Source organism: Elgaria multicarinata, chromosome 5, assembly GCF_023053635.1.
Source record: "Elgaria multicarinata webbii isolate HBS135686 ecotype San Diego chromosome 5, rElgMul1.1.pri, whole genome shotgun sequence".
In the NCBI taxonomy this organism is placed as follows: domain Eukaryota; kingdom Metazoa; phylum Chordata; class Lepidosauria; order Squamata; family Anguidae; genus Elgaria; species Elgaria multicarinata.
Genome location: NC_086175.1, coordinates 91,854,283 through 91,878,590, shown reverse-complemented (window position 1 = coordinate 91,878,590; position 24,308 = coordinate 91,854,283). Strand labels below are relative to the sequence as shown.

The window sequence follows — 24,308 nt, the reverse complement described above, 5'->3', positions numbered from 1 at the left end:
AGTGGGATCCGGGGGGAAGATTTCAAAATCCTCCCAAATGTCCGGGAAAATTGCCGGATGTGTCCTCCAGAGGTGCGCAGATCAGCTACGCCATTTGCATGGCGGCTATGCAAATGGTGTGGGTGCTATGTCATTAGCATAGCTGATCTGAGCAGTTCCTGGAGAAATAGAAGACGCGCATGCGCCCTCCCTGCCTCACATAAATTGAAAGGGGTTGTGGGTATTGCGAGAAGCGTGGGGCACATGTGTGCTCCAAGAAGAATGATGGCTGGCCAGCTGCCATGTTAGCTCAGAGGAAGACCAGCCATAGCAGCCATCCACCTGCGGCAGCACAAAGGGCTCTAGCGCTCCGGTTCATTTCTATGGGTTATTAACATGAGATTTATTTATTTTATTTATTATTATTTATTTATATAGCACCATCAATGTACATGGTGCTGTACAGAGTAAAACAGTAAATAGCAAGACCCTGCCGCATAGGCTTACATTCTAATAAAATCATAATAAAACAATAAGGAGGGGAAGAGAATGCAAACAGGCACAGGGTAGGGTAAGCAGGCACAGGGTAGGGTAAAACTAACCGTATTTATTAACAATATACATGAGATTTATTTATTTTATTTATTATTATTTATTTATATAGCACCATCAATGTACATGGTGCTGTACAGAGTAAAACAGTAAATAGCAAGACCCTGCCACATAGGCTTACATTCTAATAAAATCATAATAAAACAATAAGGAGGGGAAGAGAATGCACCAAACAGGCACAGGGTAGGGTAAAACTAGCAGTATAAAGTCAGAACAAAATCAAGTTTTAAAAGCTTTAGGAAAAAGAAAAGTTTTTAGCTGAGCTTTAAAAGCTGCGATTGAACTTGTAGTTCTCAAATGTTCTGGAAGAGCGTTCCAGGCGTAAGGGGCAGCAGAAGAAAATGGACAAAGCCGAGCAAGGGAAGTAGAGACCCTTGGGCAGGTGAGAAACATGGCATCAGAGGAGTGAAGATGGCATGAAAGGTGGAGTCAGCAGGAAGGGGCTTCCTTGCAGCTTCATCTTGGTTCCCAGTTGACAGGATTCACAAGTTTGGACATGTTGAGAGGATAGATCCCTCCTTAAGTTAGGGATGAGGAGAGGACTACCCCCTGAAAAGTGTTCTTGTCTGGGATCTCATTTGTGTCATTTTTGTATCTTGGATTTTATTTGGGGTGGGGGGAGGGAAAGACCTAGACTGACTGACTTTCTTTCTTTCTTTCTTTCTTTCTTTCTTTCTTTCTTTCTTTCTTTCTTTCAGTCTCTACTTTTGTGCTGCACAAACTAACAGGACTGCTGATATTTATTTATTTCATTAAGAACATTGGGGTAGATGGGTACTCATCCCTGGCAGAGTACTGGACCAGATGCTCTTATGGTGCTTTCCTTTTTGGGGGGCTGTTTTTATGTCATGGGGATGGCACGTGTCAGAGTTCACAGGTGCAGGATGATTACACATCACTTCTCAAGCCACTTTAAATACTTTTAGACTTTGTCATCTGGATTAAAATTTTAACAATGTTAAAGCCTGTGTTGTCTTGTGTGGCTCTAGAAGAGATTACACACATAACAGAGCCATGGCAAAATAGAGAATGCAACAGTTTACTGGTACCATGATATTTTTAATCTGTTTTAGTGATTATGAATTTTGGTTCTTACAACTTAACACCTCTTAGATGCTGAAATTGTTTTTAGGGTGGTTTAAGAAAGGCCTAAAGATGTATTTTCCTTCATTTTTTCAATGTTTGTTCATAGCAGAGATTGTAATCTAACACTCACTGTAAATAGTTACAAATAAATAACTTCCTAAATATTGGAATAATAGAAATAGAATAGGAGGTGGTGATCTTATTGAGGTGCCACCTTTTGACTTGGCTGTTGTTGTTGGTTTGAGAGATTAATATCCACTAGTGTTGAAAGAAAAAAACAGAGTTTGGTCTTGTTTGCTTGTGTTGAAGCTTTCTGAGCTATTCCGTTTTCAGCTGTAGAATGGTAATGCCTACTCTTGAATACATTCAAGGCTTAATTTGAAAAATAGATTGGGCTTTTAAGAGCATTTGATGTGATCATTTTCTTTTTATATCATATGACTATAATAATGTTATCAACTCAGTACCACTCACCTACTTACTTTTGAAGCAAGGATTTATTTTATTTTATTGCCTTTAGCATAAATCTCTGCCGGCCCATAAGCCCATTTAATTGTTTCTTATAGCCATTCCTATCAGCCTCCTCCCAACCTAATGCCCTCCAGATGTGTTGGACTGAAGCTCCCATAATTCCCAGCCGGCATGCTGGTTGGAAATTCTGGGAGGTGTAGTCCAATACACCTGGAGGGCACCAGGTTGAAGAAGGCTGCTGTAGAAGTAGTGAAGCTGGCTAGAGATATAGGTGCTTCTGAGTTATTATCATTTAAAGAGAGCCAGTGTGGTGCAAGTGGCTAAAGTGTTGGATTGGAAGATCCGGGTTCTAGTCCCCACTCAGCCATGGAAACCCACTGGCTGACTTTGGGCTAGTCACAGACTCTCAACCCAACCTACCTTACAGGGTTGTTTTTGTGAGGTTAAAATGGAGAGGAGGAAGATTATGTATGCTACTTCAGGTTCCTTGGAGGAAAAAAGGCAGGATATAAATGCAATAATAATAAATAGTCATAAGTGGCAAGAAAGTAGGGCTTTGAGGTTGGTCTTTCCTCTCTTCTCGCCATCCTCCCTAAATTGTGCACGTTTATCTGTGGAAAGTGATTACTAGATGATGATGATGATGATGATGAGCATTTAGTCAAATTGTTTTAGCAACTCAACAGCCCTTTAAGGTAGGGCAATTGCACTAAGAGATTTTATTCTGTTTCTAAGGAATTTCTAAGGCTGGGCATGTTGGGGTGGGCATGCCTTCTTGAGGGTGGCCATATTGTCATGTGACCAAGACCATACCCCCTTGAGGGCAGGTCATGTCAAGATGGTCCTGTCTTGGGGGTTGGGCATGTTGAGGTGGGCACGCCTCCTTGAGGGCAGCCATATTGTCCTCCTTTTTGGTTTCCAAAATATGGTCACCCTACTTAATTTCAATCCGTTTTTCAGGGGCAGTTTTTCACTGTATACATTTTTACATCATGAACGTTAATATTTGTCATATCCCAACAAACTCTTTTGCTCACCTTGTGACCTGGATATAGTAAACATCAGCTGTCACCATGTGAGGACACATTCAAATGGAATTCAGTATGGTGTGGATCAGATGATACCTGAAGGGCCACCATGGCCCATTGGATGGATGTTTGAGGAAACTTGCAGCCCCTGCCTTCACTGTCCCACACATGAGAAAGGAACATCTGAATTACAGTATACATACATTGGCCTCAATCCCACCATTGATTCTCCATAAAAAACAAAAACAAAAAACCCCGCAGGTATTGCACACAATTTTAAGTAAATATGCAAACAAACCAAAAACTTGAATGTGGAGAATATTCTGAATATTAATACTGCTTTTCTAGGGGAGGCTGAACTAGCTTGCCAGAGAAGAGCTTTTGGGGAATTCATGGGCTGGCAGGAAGGAGAAGGAGGGAAACTGGGACTGCTTCTCTGGAACCGAGCTGGAGAAGAATTTTAGGTTGTAAAGGGTAGCATTTATAAAACCCCAAGTTTGTTTCTGAGCCCAAGCTTGGAGAATTTTATCAGCACCACTATGTGCAATAATAAACTTTGTGAGAATATTCTCCTCGTTCAAACATTGTTCAGTGCCATTGATTCCCCATATTTGCTGCTAATTCAGTGCCATTCTACCTCCTCCTTTTCTGGCTGCTTCTTTCTTCTTCCAGAGATATTCAGATGGGTAAACCCAGTCAACTAGGAAGCATATAGCAATTAGAGTCTCATAGCCAATCAGATTTCACTGCTTGATGATATTACTGAAAGCAAATACAGTCAAATGAGAGTATGGGAAACCTTTTGCTATTTTGACGAATCAGGCTGCTCCTAGCAAATTCAACCAGTTAATTTTAGGACTCCTTCAGATTGTTTTATTTATTTATTTATTACATTTTTATACCGCCCAACAGCCAAAGCTCTCTGGGCGGTTCACAAAAATTAAAACCACTAAGAACATAATAAAACATCCAACAATCTAAAAACCTAAATACAAAATACAATATAAAAAGCACAACCAGGATAAAACCACACAACAGAAATTGATATAGGATTAAAATACAGAATTAAAACAGTAAAGTTTAAATTTAGGGGTTAAAATACTAAGAAAATAAATAAGTCTTCAGCTGGCGACAAAAAGAATACAGTGTAGGTGCCAGGCGGACTTCTCTGGGGAGCTCGTTCCACAACCGGGGTGCCACAACAGAGAAAGCTTAGTGACAGTGATGAAGTTGTCCAGTTTATATTATTCTAGTCTTTAGGCCAAAGGATATTTGAGTATGTTGTTTATGGTACGTTTTTTCTATGTTATCAAAGGAATAAAGCATAGTAAGTCTGTGAGCCTATGAATACTTACCTAAAAGTCCCATTTAATTATGTAAGATTTACTTCTGTGTAAACATGCCTAAAATAGATTAAAGAAAAATAGTTTAAATAAAGGGAAAATATCCAGACAGTGAAATAGTCTGGTGCATTGTAAAGACAAGGATATTTTTCTCCATGTGAACAATGCCCACAAGTTATATTTGATGAAACATTTTCAGTCACTTATATTAACAATGTACTGTTACCAAATGCTTCAGTTCTTACATATTGGAAGTGCATAGCATATCCGTTTAGTTACGAACTAGATGATAACAGAATGTGTCTTTACAAGGACCTTTCAATCAAAAATACAATAAGGCATTTGTAGAAAATCTCCAACTGCAAAGGAGACAGAAAGCAAAACATAATCTGTCTTTCAAAAATGATACTACGACTAAATTGTTATTATTACAAACCTATATAAATGAAATAAAAGTAAATCCTTATCAAAGTAAAGATGTAAAAAACTGTTCAGATGCCCACAATGAAGTGATTAATATTATTTTGCTATTACCATTTTGCACAATGCTAACCCAGTTTCCAGGCTACATATTTTACATCCTGGTTGTTATCTATTTATAAAATATGTTTCTCTAAGTGATGTATAAAATTAAGTATAATAAAATAAAAATACAATAATTAATAAAATCAAATAAAAGAATAAAATCCCAAAGCCAGTAAAAATAAATTGATCACATAAAGGAGCTAAAACCATTCTACTAAGGATAAAAACCAACCAACAACCATCCTCAACTGTGGCCAGATCTACACAGAGCAGGATATAACACTTTGAAAATGTTTTGAAAATGATATATGGAATCTGTCCTGGGCCCAAACAGTTGTCAAAACCATTATAAACCATTATAAAGCAGTAATGTAGATCCTGCTATTAATAAAAGCCATGTAATCTGGGGAATCCAGGGAATCCAAACCCACAAAATCTCAAAAACAAAAACAAAAAACACCATCAAAAAATCTTTTTAAAAAAACCATCAAAAAAGATTTTTGATGTTTTACTAATAGACCAGCATAACTGTCTTCATTTTTAATTACAAAATGATACTAATATGATGTTTAAAAGGTCTGAAAGAATACAAAATCTTAGCCTGGTACCTAAAATACGTAAGAGTGGATGTCAGGTGACCTTCTTTCAGGAGAGCATTTCACAGTGCAATTATACTTCTTTAAAAAAAACAATCTTAATAGATTGTATAAACCCTTTCTCTGTCCTATGTCCCTCTACTTTCTCTGTCCTATGTCCCTCTACTTTATGTCCTTTAGCTCCTTATGTTAATTGATTTACGTGAGAGTTGGTATAGTGTGGTGGCTAAGAGAGTGACCTAGAAATTAGGTTTAAATCTGATGTTTGCTATGAACTCCTTAAGCAAGCTATTCTTTGTCAGCCTCAACCATCCTCCCCTATCTGCAATATGAGGATAATAATACGGGGTTGTTGTAAGGATTGCAACTAAATAATATATGTGAAGTGTTTTGAGCCCTTGAAGGCATTATGCAAGTCTTAAGTATAACTATTAAACAAACATTTAATTACTTCCTAGTTGGCACAAATGGTATTAATTGTCTTTAGCATAATTAGTGAATTCCTTCCTCTTCTCTCCAGTTCTGAATAGTGAAAAACATTAAGTAAGGATATAATGCTGACTATTTTGTGTTATTGTCACTGCTCAAGCAATCGGCTAGAAAGTGAACAAATGCTAGAAATAAATGTAGGCATGTGTGTCTGACTGCACAGTAGCAGGCTGTGAGTTGGATGGGATTGGAATAGAATAGTGAGTCAAGACTTCACAGTGGCAGAGAGAATTCTAAAGAAACTGAATATATCCTTCAAGATGTAAGTGATGGAAATTTGATATGTCTTTGTGCATGTGACCTTATCCAAGCTCCAGAGTACACTTTTCCTCTAAGCGAAAACACATAGGCTGCAATCCTACACACACTTAGGCTGCTTAAGTCAATGAGACATAGGCCTTAGCTAGACCTACCTGTTATTGCGCAATGGAGGGGCGAAGATCTCGCAATGTTTTTATCGCGAGATCCCCCCTCTGTTTACACATGGCGCGCGATGGCCTCAGAAGGAGTGGATGTCGCGCACACCATTTTGTGATTTTTAAAGAAACAGAAGATGTGCATGAGCGCTTGTGCGCAAAAGGTAAGGGGTTTTTTTTAAAAAAAAATCCCCGCACCCCCCACGCTACCCCTGATGGGTGCAGAGCTCCTGAGGAGCTCTGCACCCCTTGTGCAGGTCCCGGCTCCTCACAAGGAACTGTGAGGAACCGGGACAAACAACGACACCTGCACACATGTTCCGCACACACGCAAAAATAGTGGGCCTCAAGTTTAGGGCAAGATCATGGGGAAAGGGAGGGATCATGTGAACGCACAGGGATGATCCTGGGGATCGCCCGGGGATTTTGCCCCATCTAGCTAAGGCTATAGTTTAAATGATACTACAGTTGGCTCACTGTAAAATCTACAACTCTCTCCACTTGCATGTTATCCCAGCAGTGCATAGAGTAAGGCACCTGGACTCTGCTGTGAAAAAACAGGCAAAAGCACTACAAAAAGGCTGTAGAAAAAAGAGGTGACTAGCTCTGGTGCTATGAAATGTCAACAAATTTCTTTATTTTTCTTATTCAAAATATAAAAAGTGTTCTAAAAACTTTAAACCAAACTTGTACAATGCTCAATGATTACCTGAGCAGAACTGTTGCCTTACAAAATCTCAAAACCATTCTTACAGCTGAGGCCTGGTCTTCATATTTATGATGATGCCCAAATATTGCATGCTAGGCCAGATCACTTTGGGCATCTGGATCGCTTGTCCTAAAACTGAAAATATGTAAAAGACATATGTAAAAGAATAAAACAGTTGGGAAAAACAGAACAAGATATTACTATTAGCAGCATATGTTCTCTATTCATGATTTTGTACAATAATACAAGTAAACATTGCAATCCCTGGGTCTCAGGCAACACTGGAATATATTGATTTTAATGGGGAGTAAGAGTTGAAGGTTTTAAGGCTATGGTTCTCTATAGGGTTTTAGATCTAGTGTCCTCTCTGGCATATTATACAATATTGAGCCTCTCGTTACTGCTCAATTTCAATTTGAGTCACAGATCTTTAACAAGAAGAGGTAGGAATTACGTTACAGATGATTTTATCATGCAGAGAAACTATCCACAGAGATTAAAAAAGAAATACTAGCAATTCAAAAAGTGCCCTGAATGTGGAAATGCCTATTCAAGCACATTTGGCTGTATGGCTATAAAATGTCATTGCTAAAGAATGTCACTAACATTAATATAAACTTTTATTTTAAATCTTTAAAATTGGAAAGTGCAAAGTACCGGAAAAGGCTTCGGTTTTATGCAATTCATCTGTACAAAGGCAGTGAGGCAAATGGATTGTTGTGGTAAATACACTGTTTTCACATTGATTTTAATAAAGATTGTGCAGATATAAATTATTCTAGGACATAAATATGTAGGATTATAATGTTGTTATAATACCAAAAAGATGGAAAGGGAAATTGCTATTTCTTTCAGAATCTTTTTTTTAATGAAATATAGAATCATAGGATCATAGAGTTGGAAGGGACAATTTTGGCCATCAAGTCCAATGTCCTGCTCAGAGCAGGAATCAAGTTTAAAGCATCCCTGACAGATGGCTGAAAACCTCCATTTGAATATCTCCAGTGATGGAGAGCCTACCACTTCCCTCCCTCTACACCCTTAGGTGTAAATGTGTCCTTAGTTTCTAGTCCCCTGACCCTCCTCGTTGCAGTTCTCTGAACTCATTCCAGTTTATCTGAATCCTCAAAGAGTGGTGTCCAAAACTGGGCATAATATTCAAGATGAGTTCTGATCAGCTTAGAGTACAGTGGAACTATTACTTCCTGTGATTTAGAAACTAAACTTCAATTGATGCAACCTATAATTGCATTTGCAGCCACATCACATTGCTGAGTCATATTCAGTTTGTGATTAATTAAACATTAACAGTTTTAATGTTTTAAAGATGTTTTAATCATGTATGGTATGTTTTTAATCAATTTTAATGTGTATTTTATATCATTTTATACTGTTTATTTTATACTTTGAATGCTTTTAGTTTTTGTGAACTGCCCAGGCAACTTCAGCTGTTGGGCAGTATAAAAATGCAAATAATAATAATAATAATAATAATAATAATAATAATAATAATAATCTACAAATCCAAGATCTTTTTCACATACTGCTGTCAAGCCAGGCACCCACCCACCGATCCCCATCTTATAATTGCACATTTGATTTCTCTTTCCTAAATGAAAAACTTTGTGCTTGTTTGGATTAAATTTCTTTCTGAATTCATTTTGAATTTTGTTTCTGTCTTCAGAGATACTAGTTCAATTTTGTGTCATCTGCAAATCTGATAATCATTCCTTCCCACCTTTTCCTCCAAATCATTAATACAATCTTGAAGAGTACAGGGCCTAGGACCAAACCCTATGGCTCCTCTCTTGATACTTCCCTTCAGTTCAGTACTTCCCTCCAGAGACATCCAGCCCAACCTTAACTAGCTGGCTTATCAGAATACTATGGGCATTTTGTCAAATGCCTTATTGAAGTTAAGATTGAAGTCAACAGCTTAGCCTCCTGGATCCCTGAGCGGGCTGGACTTGGAATGTGCTGAATCGGGCAAGATAAAGGTTTCCCACCTTTTTTTGTACAAATTGCGATTTGTGCAAATGCAGATTTGTGCAAATCCCCATTTATGCAAAATCACAGGTGGGAACATTTATGGAAATCGCAATTCAGGCAAATTCACGGCTGTGATTTAGTGCAAATTGCGCTGTTTAAAGTCATGAATTTGCAAAAATTGTGATTTCCATAAATATTCCCACCTGTGATTTTGCATAAAAATGTTGCAAGTTCTCGACAGGTGCCTGGTGGCTCACCCCACTGGCAGGAATCCAGCAAGCAGTGCACCAACAATATGTGGGGAAGTTTGCCCATCCCTAAGAGAGAGTCCATCCGCTAGCTCCTTCAACATCCTGAGATGCAATTCATCTGGACCTTTGGACTTGAACTATCTCTCTGTCAACCTCAAATTGCACTCCTATCCCTTCACCATGTTTGTCATATATGCCAGATGGGGCACAGATCCTGTCATGGAAGAAGACTGAGACAATGTATATGACTGGCTGTGAAGATTTGGGTACTTCGGATAGTCAACATGCATTATAAAATCTACAAGTAGTCATCTATGTCCTTCCATTCCATTCCTCCTAGATACAATCTTGCCATCATGTGTGTACTTGACTAAATTCCCTAAAGTTCTGTAGACTTTAAAAATGGATAATTGGTGCAAAATGTCAACCCTTGAAATTGTTGTGGGTCACAAAATGATTTATACATACAGCAATCCACATAAGTGGTTCCTTGAAATGTGGACACAGCTCTACATCATACACAGCTAGTGGCTCATCCATGCTATCTGAGCAATTAAATCACACCAAATATTTTTTCCCCAGGGGGCTGTGTTTACATGGTTAAAATTGCCCAAAATATATGGAGTGCCAGTCATACAAACTGCTTATCATGTGGAGCTCTGACTATGTAGTTGTGTTTGAACAAGTCATCCACAGAGGGAGCAACATATATGAATCAGCTCATTAAAATGGGAAGTGGAATAGAGGTTGAAAGTGTTTAATTTACTTCTACACATTCCATAGAGTCTATGTCCTGCATCTATGGTATCCCTTACAAATGCCAGTTCTTTTTTAATCTTCAAAGAAAACAAGTTCCACAACCTCTCAAAGTAATTCGTTCCATTGCTAAATCAGTCTTAAGGTTGGAAAGATCTTTGTTATGCATTCTTATTCAAACCCAGGAAACTGCAGCTAATATAAACATAGAGGAGGTGTTAATAAATCGAGCATTTCATTCAAAGTGTTTCTCCTTGTTGTGATTCTCTCTCTCTACCAACACACTTAAATTCATAAAAATTTCATGCTCTATTTAAGTTAAGGACAAAATAGTGCTGACTTCAGCTACGTTTATATTCAAGGTTTCCCATGCAGGCCAATAAATGTCAGTTCTGATGTTTCAGCAGAAGGTTCATATCATGTTTAAATAATAGTTCTGACCCTGCCTTTGGGATGCTGCCCCATGCAAAGGAGTGGGAAAAATACAGTCAAAGTAAAATGGCTAGTTTCATCAGAATTCTACATGTGTCAATAATATCTCATAGTGTTTCTTATTTTCCAACTGCGGATCTGTGACAATGAAAGGTTCAATGTCAAGACTCATATTTGTTTATGCAAAAGTTTTGATATGATGTACAAAACAAAACTATAGAAATTCATAGAAGAGTTGCTGTGGGTCTAGAGTCCAATTTTATTCAGCAGACGGACAAGTCCTATACTATAAAATGGAAGGTGACTGGTCTCACAGAGTAAAAGGATAAGAGACTTCAAAGTATTTTGTACATTACAAGGGCTATAGAAATGACAAACCATAATTTCATGTTTCAGAAGGATAACCATGTAAGTCTGTTGCAGCAAAACCAATAACAACTCTTGTGGGATCTTTAAAATGTTTATTAACATGACAAAATGTTAGCAGAACCACCTCCATTTTTAACAGGAAACTGTAAAATCTCCATTGCACACCAAGCAAAATGTCATAATGCCCTGTATGAGAATGTCTCCTTGTGTGCGTCCTTGCATCCTTGATTACTAATATAAACAAGAGTCCTGGCTCCAGCTGTCTGTGTCGAAGTTAACTCTCTGTAACTTACTGTCAGGCCAAAGGTATTGTTTACAGGACTGTTTAGCATAATTAGCTATGCCTCAGTGTTATGTTCTGATTGGTTAATGCTGCTACTGGGCCCTGCCCCTTGAAAGCTTTAATACTGTACCATATTCCCTATGTTTTTTGTCTGATTGCTCCCTTTGAAGAGACCAGGCCTTGATTACTAATCAATAAAGCGCTTTTGAACCCTCTGTTGCTGGAATGGTGGAGTCGTGCTTAAGGGCTGTTTGGATCTCGTCCTTGGGTGAAAAGAACATTGATCTAACAATAACTAGAGCCTTGCTTAGGCCATACCATGCAATATGTGTATGGCTAAAGTGGGGAGAAGGTATGTATGAGCATACACTCCACACCACTAAGCTTCCACCCAGCCTCGGCCACCTCATAAACCAGGGGTACAGAACTTCAGACCCCCATAACAAATTTAGCCCGCTAGAATTCCCAGTTTGGCCCTCTTGGGTTCCCCAGAAAGCCATACCCTCTCTCCCTAGTCCCACCCCATTCCCCCAAACCAACATTTGGTGATTTCCAGGCGTTTGTACAGTTTATTCCCATTCTAAAAGGCTGGAATGTCTCCCCTAAAGCTTGGATACTTGCAATAATAGCTGTAAGCTGAAGTATGGTGGTATTTTTGTGTTTTGCCCCATCCCTTTGCCTTTAGCCCCACCCCTTTGCCTTTAGCCACACGCATGCTTGGAAAATTTATTTATTTATTTATTTATTTATTACATTTTTATACCGCCCAATAGCCGAAGCTCTCTGGGCGGTTCACAAAAATGTCCCCTGAGAGCGTCTTTGAAACAATATTCCATCCTTAGACTAAAAGAGGTTCTCCACCTCAGTTATAGACCTTTGACTATTAAGCATGAAGATCTGTATAGGGGACTTTTAATGTGTTCAGCTGAAAACGCATGTCCTGTGATCAGAAACCCTGCCTGTTGCAGGAGCTGTGTAAGTACATTCATCCAAACCCACTTTTTTTAAAAAAAAATCTTTTTATTAACTTTTACAACAGTTAACAAAAATAAAGAAACATAATACATAAACATAAAATAGCATTTGTATCATATATTCAAACTAGTCTATTAAACATATTCATGCTAAACATAAAACACACTTGTAAGGCCATACACAGATGTCCAGCACAAAAATAGCCAGGGGCACTTGGGAGTGGGGTGTGCATGCTCACTTACTTCCTATCACCTCATCTGGTGTGGGCAAATAGCTGCATAGAACATAGATTTTGGATTGGGACAGAGAGAATCCTCCTTCAGCTCCTATCTCTCAAGCTAATCTACTCCACAGGATAAAATGGGGTTGGTGGGAGGGGGAACTCCTTAGATGACAGATAATATCTATAAACAAACAAAGATTTGTTCAAAATGTGATGTTTTCACTGAAAAGCAAAATGAGCACAAAGTATGATATGAGTACCCTTTAATTTGTAACAAGTTGAGGATTACTATCCCAAGCTTTTGAACCAGTCCTTAGAATGCTAAACTTTTTCTAATTCCTGTGGCAGCTTTGTAATTCTAAGTGAATTTAACCACATTACTGAAATAAAATACATTCCAATTAATATGGGGAAGTTGTCTTTAATTATATTTAGAATAATGAACCCTTGCAAAAGCAGCATACGCTCTAATGTAGTTTTTAAAAAATCAAAGAAGAGGAAAAATAGCTAGTACTGGTGTCTAGAAGCTGATACACCGGGAAAAATGATGGATGACTTCCTTATCTTAATGCATGGGGAAAGACAAAATAAAAATCATTTATAAAGCTATGATAGTGATATATGTGATCATTGCAAGCTCCAAATTCATTGGAAACGTTTTGCCTCAATTTGCCTAAAAAATAGAGACAAATGTAAAATATGTTTAGCTGAGACCTAATTCACATTAGCTTTTCTGTCTAAGGAAACCTGAGAGTAGTGTCAGTTCAAGTTATTTATGGATTTAACACTTCCCCTTGTTTATTCCCAATCCTTCACCCAACAACATACATAACAGCTGTTCTCAATTCAGGTATGCTAGAGCTAGACAGAAATGCATTGTCCCTTTTCTTAGAAATATCTGAAAGTAAATGAATTTTAGCCTAATGTCTTTCTTCTGTTGTTCCTAATTCTAAAAGGTATATGTTTTTAGGGTTCTTAAAAGTATAATAACCTTGCAAACCTTCAAATGTGACAAATTTCCTTTTTGGTTTGGTGTCAAGACTGCTGAGCATTCACTTTGCGTGATCAGGCTTTCCATAAGACTTGCAAAATCAGCTTGCGGCAAAAATGGGAGTGGAGGGTCAGTACCAAAGCAAAAGGATGAAACAGGCTTTTAGTCAATGGGTGAATCTTCACCAGTGCTTATCATGTTGTTTATGACCACTGAAAACGTTATATTTTCTGCCAGTTTTAAACGTCACGGGGCACACTCAGGGATTAAAGCGTTACTTACCTTTCTCTGATCCGTTTTTAAATTATTACTCCAGTACACACTGTATCTTGTTTCACTGTAGGTAGGAGTTTCTGTCCATTGGTTGCTACAGTGATCCACTCACTTCCTGCTCTCCTGCATTCGCCCTCCCCCCTCCAGTTTGTACTATCTGTGTGCATGAGGCATGGAAATAGAAGGAACACGCCCCCAGGACAACGATTGGCTACACAACTTAGTTTGAAATTTAAGAGACATGTTTTAATAACGAAGAAAGGGGGCACATACAACCTCATTCAACGCTTTTAAAACGTAACAAGAGAAGGGGAAAACAACGATGATACATCATTACTAGAGGAATGTCATGTGACGCAATCAGTCATCGTAACCCATCATTAACGTTATTTCTCATACATGTAGATCCCATCAATATCTCAGAGTCAGGATCCAGTTGATTTGGACAAGGCTGAAGTTGCTCAAATAATGAGCTAGGAAGAAAGCATAATAAAATAGTATGCAGTATAAAGAGCTGCTCTGGGAAATGTAAGTCATCTGATTTCAGATTAACAAAAACTTTGAAAGGGGCTGCATATATGATGAGCCTAACCTAACAAAGATGCTCTCACACATCACTTTCAAAGTGGGAACAATGCATAAAAACCAGGTCTTTGCATCTAATGGGGAACTATGCACTATAATACTACGATCTGAAATAACATACAGAATAATCTCAAAAACCCTAGTGTTGCAAATATTACATACCTGCATTTTTGCATAAATTTCAGGAACAGGTAAGCATCACCTCTTGGCAAGGCACAAATGTGAAGAGAAATAGTTGAGGAAGTTCTGTACATCCCTATGCTGGGGCCCATGCTTTTTGTTATGTTGTGGCATTGCAAATCTCAGTATTATTGTGGTTGAAATTAACTTCATTGCCTGTTTCCTGTGTCTTCCTGGTGTGAAAACAGTGGCAGAATATTAACATACATCAAAATAAATAAGATATCTAACATTTTATAGGTATCTTTTGGTTTTTAATTCCTGGCATGAATGCAATAGAAATACCACCCCCACAATAGTCATCATTTAAATGCAGAATTCTTACTTTCCAACTGAAGAAAGATTTGCGGTATTAACTAAATGGCTAGGAGCACGATTTAGAGCTCTAATTTTTGAAGTTTGAATCAGGATATTGATTAAAGTGAATATTTAAATAGTTTCGTGGAGACTATCGTATTAGGAGGAGGATAGCTTAACCATTTTTCTTTTTGAGAAAAAAGAAGCACTTTGTACCTTTTCAGCGTTAGAAAGTAATTCCCTGCAGCAGGACAATATACTGTGGTTAAGCAGTTCAAATCTAAATTATTACTGTCATTTTCTCCTCTAATTTTTTTACAAAGGGGGAAAAGCCTTTTTAATCAAATGTTTTGTATTAACCACATTTCTGCCACAGATTTTCATCACATTTCTAAGCGTAATCTCTCGGTATGCTATTGAACTTGGTGGGACTTAATTCCAAATAAGGTTATTTGGGAATGCAGTGTAAATCCATCTACATCCTAATTAATACCGGAGCAGTTCCATTTACCTTTAAAATGACCAGAATAAACAATCTGGAAATTGTAGTGTTGGGTAGTATCCAATTGTGTCCAAGGACTAACACTAGGGATGTTGTGCTCGTGTAAACAGATGCTTGCACAACATGACTAGCACTTGCTAGGGCAATGAGAGAAAGTGGCGATTTGCCGCTGTATTTGTGAACCACCCAAAGAGCTTCAGCTGTTGGGCGGTATAGAAATGAAATGAAATGAAATAAATCACCACTTTTTCCAATTGACCTAGAAAGTGCTAGTTACATTGCACAAGTGTTGGTTTATACTAGCACAACGTCATTAGCGTTAGCTCTTGTCTTGAGCACAGTTGGATACTACTCCTTATTCTGAAGAAATGATTTCACAGTAATTGTTGAATAGATTCATAGTGTAATGAATTATCATTGTGCTTTCTGGACCATTTTAATCAGCTGATTATGGTATATCAGATACATAGGCTTTTGGTGGCTGTAATACGTATAATATGATAATTCTGTGATTCTCCCCATCTCACATATACTCACCCTTCTATCGTTTTCTGATCAATAGTGGTTTTATATGATGGTGCAACTACCACCATGATTCACCCTGTTGTGCCAGTACCATGTCCCAGGTTGTTTGTAATGTCACCACAATACAATGGAACATCTTTATAGTGGTCAGTGAGCCCTTCCTGAATCTCCCAGAAGGTCTAAGAATGGTCTCAGTTTACCCAGAAGATTGAGCTTTTTGGACACCAAACAAAATAAAACAAAACTTCCTTAAATAAAACCCTTACATCTATTATAATCACAAAAGAATTCATAGGGCTTTTCTTAAAAGGAACCAATGGCTGTTTCTTTGACCTGTTTAGTCTTCAATAGAGTCTTCTTTACCATGGTAACTTTCAACAGCCTTCCAATCTCGAAGAGAAAATATATAAACAATTACTTACTTAGAATCAAAGAGCTTGAAGGAATGTCAAGGGTCGTCTAGGCAACCACCAGCATTGAGACAGGATTCACTGTAACTGAGCCATCCCTGAAAGAACACTTCTAAGCCTGCTGAAATTCCGTTTTCTATACAAGTGTTAAAGATACAGAAACCCTGTCCTCCTTTTCATTTGGTCACCCTAGTATAAATGTTATGCTAGTATATCCCAGTGCTTGTAGAAACAAAACTTCTCTGTGGGTATTTTCCCGTCAAACTATGTGCAGAGACATAGGGTTGGATCCAGACTTAGTTTTACTGACCATCTCTTTACTGTCTCATCTGGCCTATGTGACAAACAGGCTGAAAGAATGGAAGTGCAGTTTGAAGTCAACAGATGAGACTCAGGCCACAGCTAGACCTAAGGTTTATCCTGGGATCATCCAGGGTTCGCCCCTGCCTGAGCACTGGATCCCCTGTGTGTCACCTAGATGAATAGGTTTGACCCCTGGATGATCCAGGGATAAACCTTAGGTCTAGCTATGGCCACAGATAGGAGTTGAGCAGTGCCACCTTTTCTTTATAACTTGTTAGCATTTTGTCATCTGCGCAGCTGGTCTGCCATTACTTCTGTCTTACTTTACTTTCAACATATCCAAAGAACTCTTTTTTCTTATTCTTAGCATCCCTCACAAACCTCAGCTCATTCTGAGCATTAGCCTTCCAGACACCATCTCTGCAATTCCAGGCTATCTGCCTGCACATTTCTTGAGTGACCTGTACTTCTTCCACCTCCTATAGGTGCCCTTTTTGATTTTCAGCTAATTGGTAAGCTTTTTCTCTAGACACTTGGGCTTCTTCGGTACCCTTCATTTTTTCCCCTCATTGGGTTTGTTTGTGATTGCGTTTTCATATCTTCTTTTTTAGGAACTGCCATCCCACTTAAACTTCTCTTCCTGATAATTTTTCTAGTCATGAAATCCTACTTATAATTTCTCTGAGTTTATTAAAATCATTTTTCCTGAAGTCCAAGGTACACATTTGACTTCTCTTAGTTTTAGTTCTTTCTTAAAATCAAGAACTCAACCATTACATGGTCAGTTTTCCCCAAAGTTCCTGCTACTTCTACCCAATGAACTAACTTCTCAATATTGCCCAGAATCAAGTCAAAGTTGGTTGATCCCTCATTTCTCCCTCCACCCTCTGAAGGAGAAAGTTGTCAGCAAGGTAAAGCAGGAAATAGCCGCATTGGTCTTGAAAGATGAAATATAAGAGCCAAACAATAAAACCATAAAACAAAGTACATATGTTCTAAACCTGCTCATAATCTTTGTCAAACAAATTATGCATTTTGGTAGCTAATTTTGGGCAGACATATTATACGAAATTCACCTAGCTTTTGTGAAATAGATTCTATGTTTCAGACATGCTGCAAGAAATATGCATAAATAGCTGCATTTCAAATGACTGTAAACTCCTGCTAGCAAAAAAGTACATAATGAATAGAACTTGAATAAATTTAGAGAACATGAACATATAATTTAAAGAGAGTCTAATTTTGAGTGTGTTAGCAAGGGGAGAACCTACATGAAACTTCTATACTAGTTACTTTAAAAGCTTTATTTTGATGTCTGTAGTTCATGCAAATGTGCATGCAAACAACTTTTATTCCATTTTGCTCAGAGAGATTACACTGCAAATATGAAAAGCTGTTAAAGTTAATAATAGATATTATGGAGTTTTATAACAGTAAAAAGAAGAAGTCTGGTAGTTTAAGTGGTATTTATGAACAGATGTTTAGCTTTGTGGTATATCAATCAATATATGGACAGAATGCCACCCATCTATTGCCTGTCTCAAGAGCCACATAAAACCCTAATGCCTTTTAGATCTCATGCATAGTGTTAGTGGGTTTTGCCCTAGGGCACAGCAACATGTAGACACTTGGAGACTTTGTTTTCATACAAGTGTTTAGAGTAAACAAAACATGTTAACGTTTACTGCTTCTGTTGTCATCGTCAGTGAATATGTATGCAACAGCTTGTCCCCATTGCCACATGGAGTAGCATGTTTGCCTCCAGCTGTTCAGTAGGAAGAACTAGCAAAGGGTGGGGATCAGATTAATCGGCCTTCTCATGGCCAAGGACTAAGGGGATGGTGCTGTGCCCTCAGTATTTCAACTTCATAGCTTCAGTGCAATTTGCAAAAAGCATGGCAGCCACTAGCCATCCTTCTGGGCTGAAGCTATTGCCTAATTGGAACTTTTTCCTTCCACTATGGGCTCATCTACATCAAGCAGGATATTCCATTATGAAAGCGGTATGGAAGCAGTATATAAAAGGCAGGAGCAACGCTACTGCTTTACAGCAGTATTGAAGTGCACTGACAACTGTTGGGGCCCATGACACATACCATATACCGCTTTCATAGTGTTATATCCTGCTTGGTGTAGATGTGTCATGGGCCCCAACAGTTATTAGTGCACTTCAGTGCCGCTATAAAGCAGTAGTGTAGATCTTGTAGTGCACTTCAATACCGCTATAAAGCAGTAGTGTGGCGCCTGCCTTTTATATACTGCTTTCATAGTGGAATATCCTGCTTGGTGTAGATGGGCCCTATGATTGACACTTTGTTTGGAAGTTGTACCACATCAATTACACATGGAAGTCACTTCCTCGGATTGCCCCCAAAATGAAAAGAATGATCCTGGACCTAACGTGACAGAGAGAAAACATTAAAAACTAGTAGTCTACCTGGTATTTTCAATTCTTCAGTGTTCATCTGAAGATCAAATACCTGCATGTGAAGAACGAATACCTACAGTGAAACTGAGCTGGTACAGATCATATGTGAACCGCCCAGAGAGCTTCGGCTATTGGGTGGTATAAAAATGTAATAAATAAATAAATGTGAGGATTGCACATCTCATTTCCACATACATTAATTGGTCCCTGCTTACAAATATTTATGTTGAGGTGTACTGTGTTAAGCTTTGGACTGAAATGGATTGTGAAGACAAGTGAATATTGTTACACATGATTATGTCTGACTTGAAGGCATCTGGAGAAAAAACTTCCTTCAAATAAAGTACAAATCATAAGAATGATAGTAGCCTGACTCTAAGATTTAAATTTTGTTTATTCATTTATATCAGCCTTCCACACTAGCAACACTTTCAAGCTATTTTTTAATTATAACTATTTTTTAATTATAACGTTAATTATAATGTGTTGGTATGTATTTAAGAATGTTTCTTATTTCATGAAATGCTTTTTCTTTTCAGTGGGATGCCATAACAGAAATGGATGAATATAATCGCCCCATCCATACTTACCAGGTATGTAATGTTATGGAACCCAACCAAAACAACTGGCTTCGTACAAATTGGATCTCCCGTGATGCAGCCCAGAAAATTTATGTGGAAATGAAGTTTACACTGAGAGACTGCAACAGCATTCCATGGGTACTGGGGACATGCAAAGAAACATTTAACCTCTACTACCTGGAATCAGATGAATCCCATGGAATTAAATTCAAGCCAAACCAGTACAGTAAAATTGATACTATTGCGGCTGATGAGAGTTTTACTCAAATGGATTTGGGTGATCGCATCCTTAAACTGAACACAGAAGTTCGTGAGGTGGGACCGATAAACAGGAAAGGATTTTTTCTTGCTTTTCAAGATATTGGTGCGTGCATTGCTTTGGTCTCTGTCCGTGTTTACTACAAAAAGTGTCCTTTCACTGTTCGAAATTTGGCTATGTTTCCTGATACTATTCCAAGGGTTGATTCTTCCTCTTTAGTGGAAGTACGAGGTTCCTGTGTGAAGAGTGCTGAGGAGCGGGACACTCCAAAATTATACTGTGGAGCAGATGGGGATTGGCTTGTGCCTCTAGGACGATGTATCTGCAGTGTTGGATATGAAGAAGTGGAAGGTTCCTGCCATGGTAAGGAGTTGTTCTTAATTGTATTCCACGGCAACTTGTTTGTTTGTTTAAAAGCATGGGTTACAGTCCAGCTTTCATGGAAGTTAAGGCAAAATATTAATCAGTTTTAATAGGAGATGGATTAAGCCCATCCTTTACCATTGATTGGTTTAAAATCTGGTTTATCGTTGAATGCTGCTTAGTATGTATTGAAACTATGGCTATAGCTGACAAAGAAGGCAGAATGCATGTTTGGAGGGGGGCTTGTTCACTTAAAAGTAAATCATGGATAAAGCAGAATAGTTATTGTTAGCTATGAAGGAAAAAAATTGCTACAATGATACCAAGAAATATGCTGGGTTCAATGGTTGTGTGCCTAAAGTGAGAACCACTATTTTATAAAGGCAATACTTATCCTTTAAAATAATAGATGTTGTGTCAGTTGAGAAAAACAGTAATTGGGAGTGGGGCAGGGGATACCAATAATTTCACTTGAAAAACTAACAATTGGTTAGATGGTATATCCCAAGGTATCAGTGCAGTATATTTTGTTGCTGTGCAGTTTTTCTGGTTCTAGTGGTTGCTGTGATGATTCACACACATGAATGCTCATTGTAAAACATTCCTGAACAATCACTTACTTTGCAAGTGTAAGGCGAGATATAAATGCAATAAATAAATGAAGTGTGTGTAGAAAAGATGGAGAATTATATATTGTAAGTGCATTGGTGGTATGAATGATGCCTCTTGATAATGGAGTAAAAGGGAATTTTGCTCTACAGGTTAAAGAGGTGAATGAAAGCAGAGCAAAGGATTTGCATGTTTTTATCAGGTTCTTTCTTTTTTTGTTTTTAATGGAGGCTCATTGTTGAATGTCGAGGCTGAGAGTACCTTTTGTTCACTGAAAATTTATATTTGTGGGTTTTTTTTCCCAATCAGCAAGACAGGAAGTCAAGTAGAATTAAATTGCCTGAAAAGCTACAGTATGTGGTGGACCCTGCTACTACCACAGTTTAAGCAAGCAAGTAATTGCATCTTTTCCTAATGAGTAGTAAGTGTAGATTCCATTGCACAGTAAACTTATTCAGACATTTAGTACCATTTGATTTTCATTGCTTATGGAATAGAAAAAGGGCTTTCTGATAGCTGGCATCTAAACAAATAGATACTCAAGTATTTTATTATTATTATTATTATTATTATTATTCATTTTTAATAAGTTAGGCAGGATCTACACTACCACTTTAAAATGGTTTATAACAGTTGTGGCAACTGTTGGGACCCAGGGCACATTCCATATACAGTTTTCAACCCATTTTCATAGTTTCATATCCTGCTTGGTGTAGATCGTGCCTTAGTATGCCACTCTTCGTGATAAATATTGTCAGGGTAGTTTACATCCATAAAACCATAGAATGAAATAAACAAACAGATTAACTTCCTGTCATATGCTAAACTTGTCCGCAAATAAAACAAGATATGAGAGGCACATAGCCTAGTGGCCTTCATCTTTTTGGACCAATCGACCATCACCTTTTGATCCAGTATTCAGAAAATAAGTTCTAGCAGGGAACAGCTTACATGGCTTTCACCTTGTTGGCAAAACAACTATGAAGTTGAAGAACTCTGGGATTGAAGAAATGATATGAGAAAACCATAGTTGTGTGCTATTATTACATTAATATTTTAATCTGGAAATGCAAAAATGTGATTACAGTATTACTTGCTTTGGGATGAGGAGTTAGTCTGTGAATTATGGCCAAAATATATTCATCCTTTCTATTATATAAAAGTTAGAATTCCAGTGCAATCATATATATTTCTCCCTCTCTCTTGTACTTTTTGATTGTATGAGTTCAACAAGTGGATCTGGTCTGCTGCTGAACAAACACTGCCTAGACAGAAGCATAATGAACTGTAGGAATGTCTACAAGCATGTTTATTCAAATATTTTTTTATTTAATTGCTTGAGTCGAAAATTAGTGTTTAAACGTATCATGTTGTAAGATTAATCTTTTATTATGTCCTTTGTTTGAACTACTGTGGGAATAAAGTACTTTTATAATTTTTCATACATCTGTACATCTTTGAATTACTATTTTAGGATTGTACTGCACTTGCTATGTTTTTATATTCTGAACAATACATTTGTGTCCATCCATGCATGTGTGAATGATTCTAAGGGAAGCTGCAGGATTAAGAGCTCTAAAATCCATGTTCTGTCCAAAAACTATTTTATACACTGAACAGTAACAATGAACAGCTCAAGTTTTCTGGTTCAGTTGTCACTCTGTGCATAAATAATCAATTGCGATGCTATACTAAAGTCTGGAAAGGTATAAAAAAATATGCACAGCAGCAGAAGAGCGTACAATTACGTACTATGTGAGCAATAGCACAAGAATGATTAGTTCTTAGATTAACTGTGGGTTGTTTAACCTAGGATTGATCCATGACATATCTGGGTTTACTTGTCACGTCATGAATCAACCTCCTCACATTAAGTGATCAATTTTGAAATTCTGTATTACCTATTAAGTCATAGTATCATTTTGAATCAATCTTCTCTAAGTACTGTTTGAAAGTAATTACTGGTAGCTAAAGGCTGTTTTCATGGTTCAATGATAAAATAAATAAATATTTTATTTTAGTACTAAGCAATTGTTTATGAAGTGCAGCAAATCATTTGCTGTTATGGCAGCTGAAACATATACTTCCTCTATGGTCTCAAAAAAATCTGTGTGCATATTGCTAAATCGACAAGAGCATTCCAGTGGTGATATGCAATAGTTCAATTCCTCTGAATTGGGTTTCATCAAACATTATTTGAAGATCAAACATATCATTAGCTGTGTTCTACCAAGTAGAATATGCAAAAACAACAAAATACAGTTTAGCACCTTAAAGACAAGCTCATGTACACAACACTGCCCCTTTAAGCCTGTCACTTACGCAAATGGAACCTTTACGGTTAAGAACGAGTGCTGTTATGGCGGCTTGCTGAGGGAGGGAACACTCGTGCGCTTGCCCAATTCAGGATGTGCCAAATCGAGCAAGTGGTGGGGTCCACAGACTCACATCCAGGGGGGTGAGCCATTGATTTCTCACCAGGCTTTGAGCCCCAAATGGACACCGGTGATATCCCTAGTAGATATCCAAACAGAACTCATCAGCCGGATTGGTGGGGGTGGGGTGGGTATAGAGATGTAAAATTTCTGGAAATTTTGAAGCCATGGGGGGGGGACAGTTTTTTTTCTGGGGGCGGGTTCGGGGGAAATGGAATTTTTTGGAAAAATTGAATTAATGCAATATTAGCACTTTTTACAAATTGAAAGTCACTTTATTATTTTAGGAACATAAAATGCAATTATGTCCAAATTGGTTTGGTATAAAATTATTACATTTAGTGTATTAAATGTACAGTGTATTCAATTATTACAAATTTAAATTACTTTTAAATTTGTTTACTTTTTTGGTAACAAATAAAGCTACAAGCTCATGAACTGTTAGGAACAACTGACTATAAGGAAACTGTTTGGTTTTGCCAGTTTATGACGAGCAGGCAAAAAACAATTTAAAAAAAACAACAGAAGAAACCACCAACAATAGTAAAAAAGAAAATTATTTATGTCTCTGCTAGTCCTCCATTGTCAAGACATAAAGCTCCCATTCCCATAAAAAGAACTAAGAAAAAAAGGGAGGCAAGATTCAATGAATATGCATGAAATTCAATCAGACTCATTTTCTGACCTATAGCTATCAGTTTCAGCCTTTGTTTCAATGGCAGTGCTCCCTACAGACAGAAATACTCTTGCATTTGTACTAAACTTGTTTAGTACTAAACTGTTAATACCTCTGTGGCCACAAACTATGGTGGCCATAGAGGTACTAATCACTTAGAGCCCCCACAATATCTTAAAATTGCATGCGGCCTGGTTATTCTAGCAAGCAAGATGACTATCTCTGCATTGCACACATGGACATACATGAGCAAAGATAAGATGCATCAAACAATTGTTAATAGCCCTGATGGCATTTGTCAGTTTGTCAATTAATCCCTTTGTCTAAGGGATTAATTATTTAATTAAAATACCTGACTT

At 37.7% G+C, this 24,308-nt stretch overlaps 1 protein-coding gene across 3 annotated transcripts in view; it reads left to right on the top strand.

The window, feature by feature from the left end:
• The window catches only part of EPHA6 (EPH receptor A6), a 506,479-nt gene that overhangs the window by 125,895 nt on the left and 356,276 nt on the right, over positions 1-24,308 (top strand). For all 3 annotated transcript variants that reach the window (XM_063126817.1, XM_063126816.1, XM_063126818.1), the window contains exon 3: positions 19,566-20,229. In XM_063126817.1, coding sequence (XP_062982887.1) covers positions 19,566-20,229 — 664 coding nt within the window. The remainder of the gene's footprint in view (positions 1-19,565; positions 20,230-24,308) is intronic.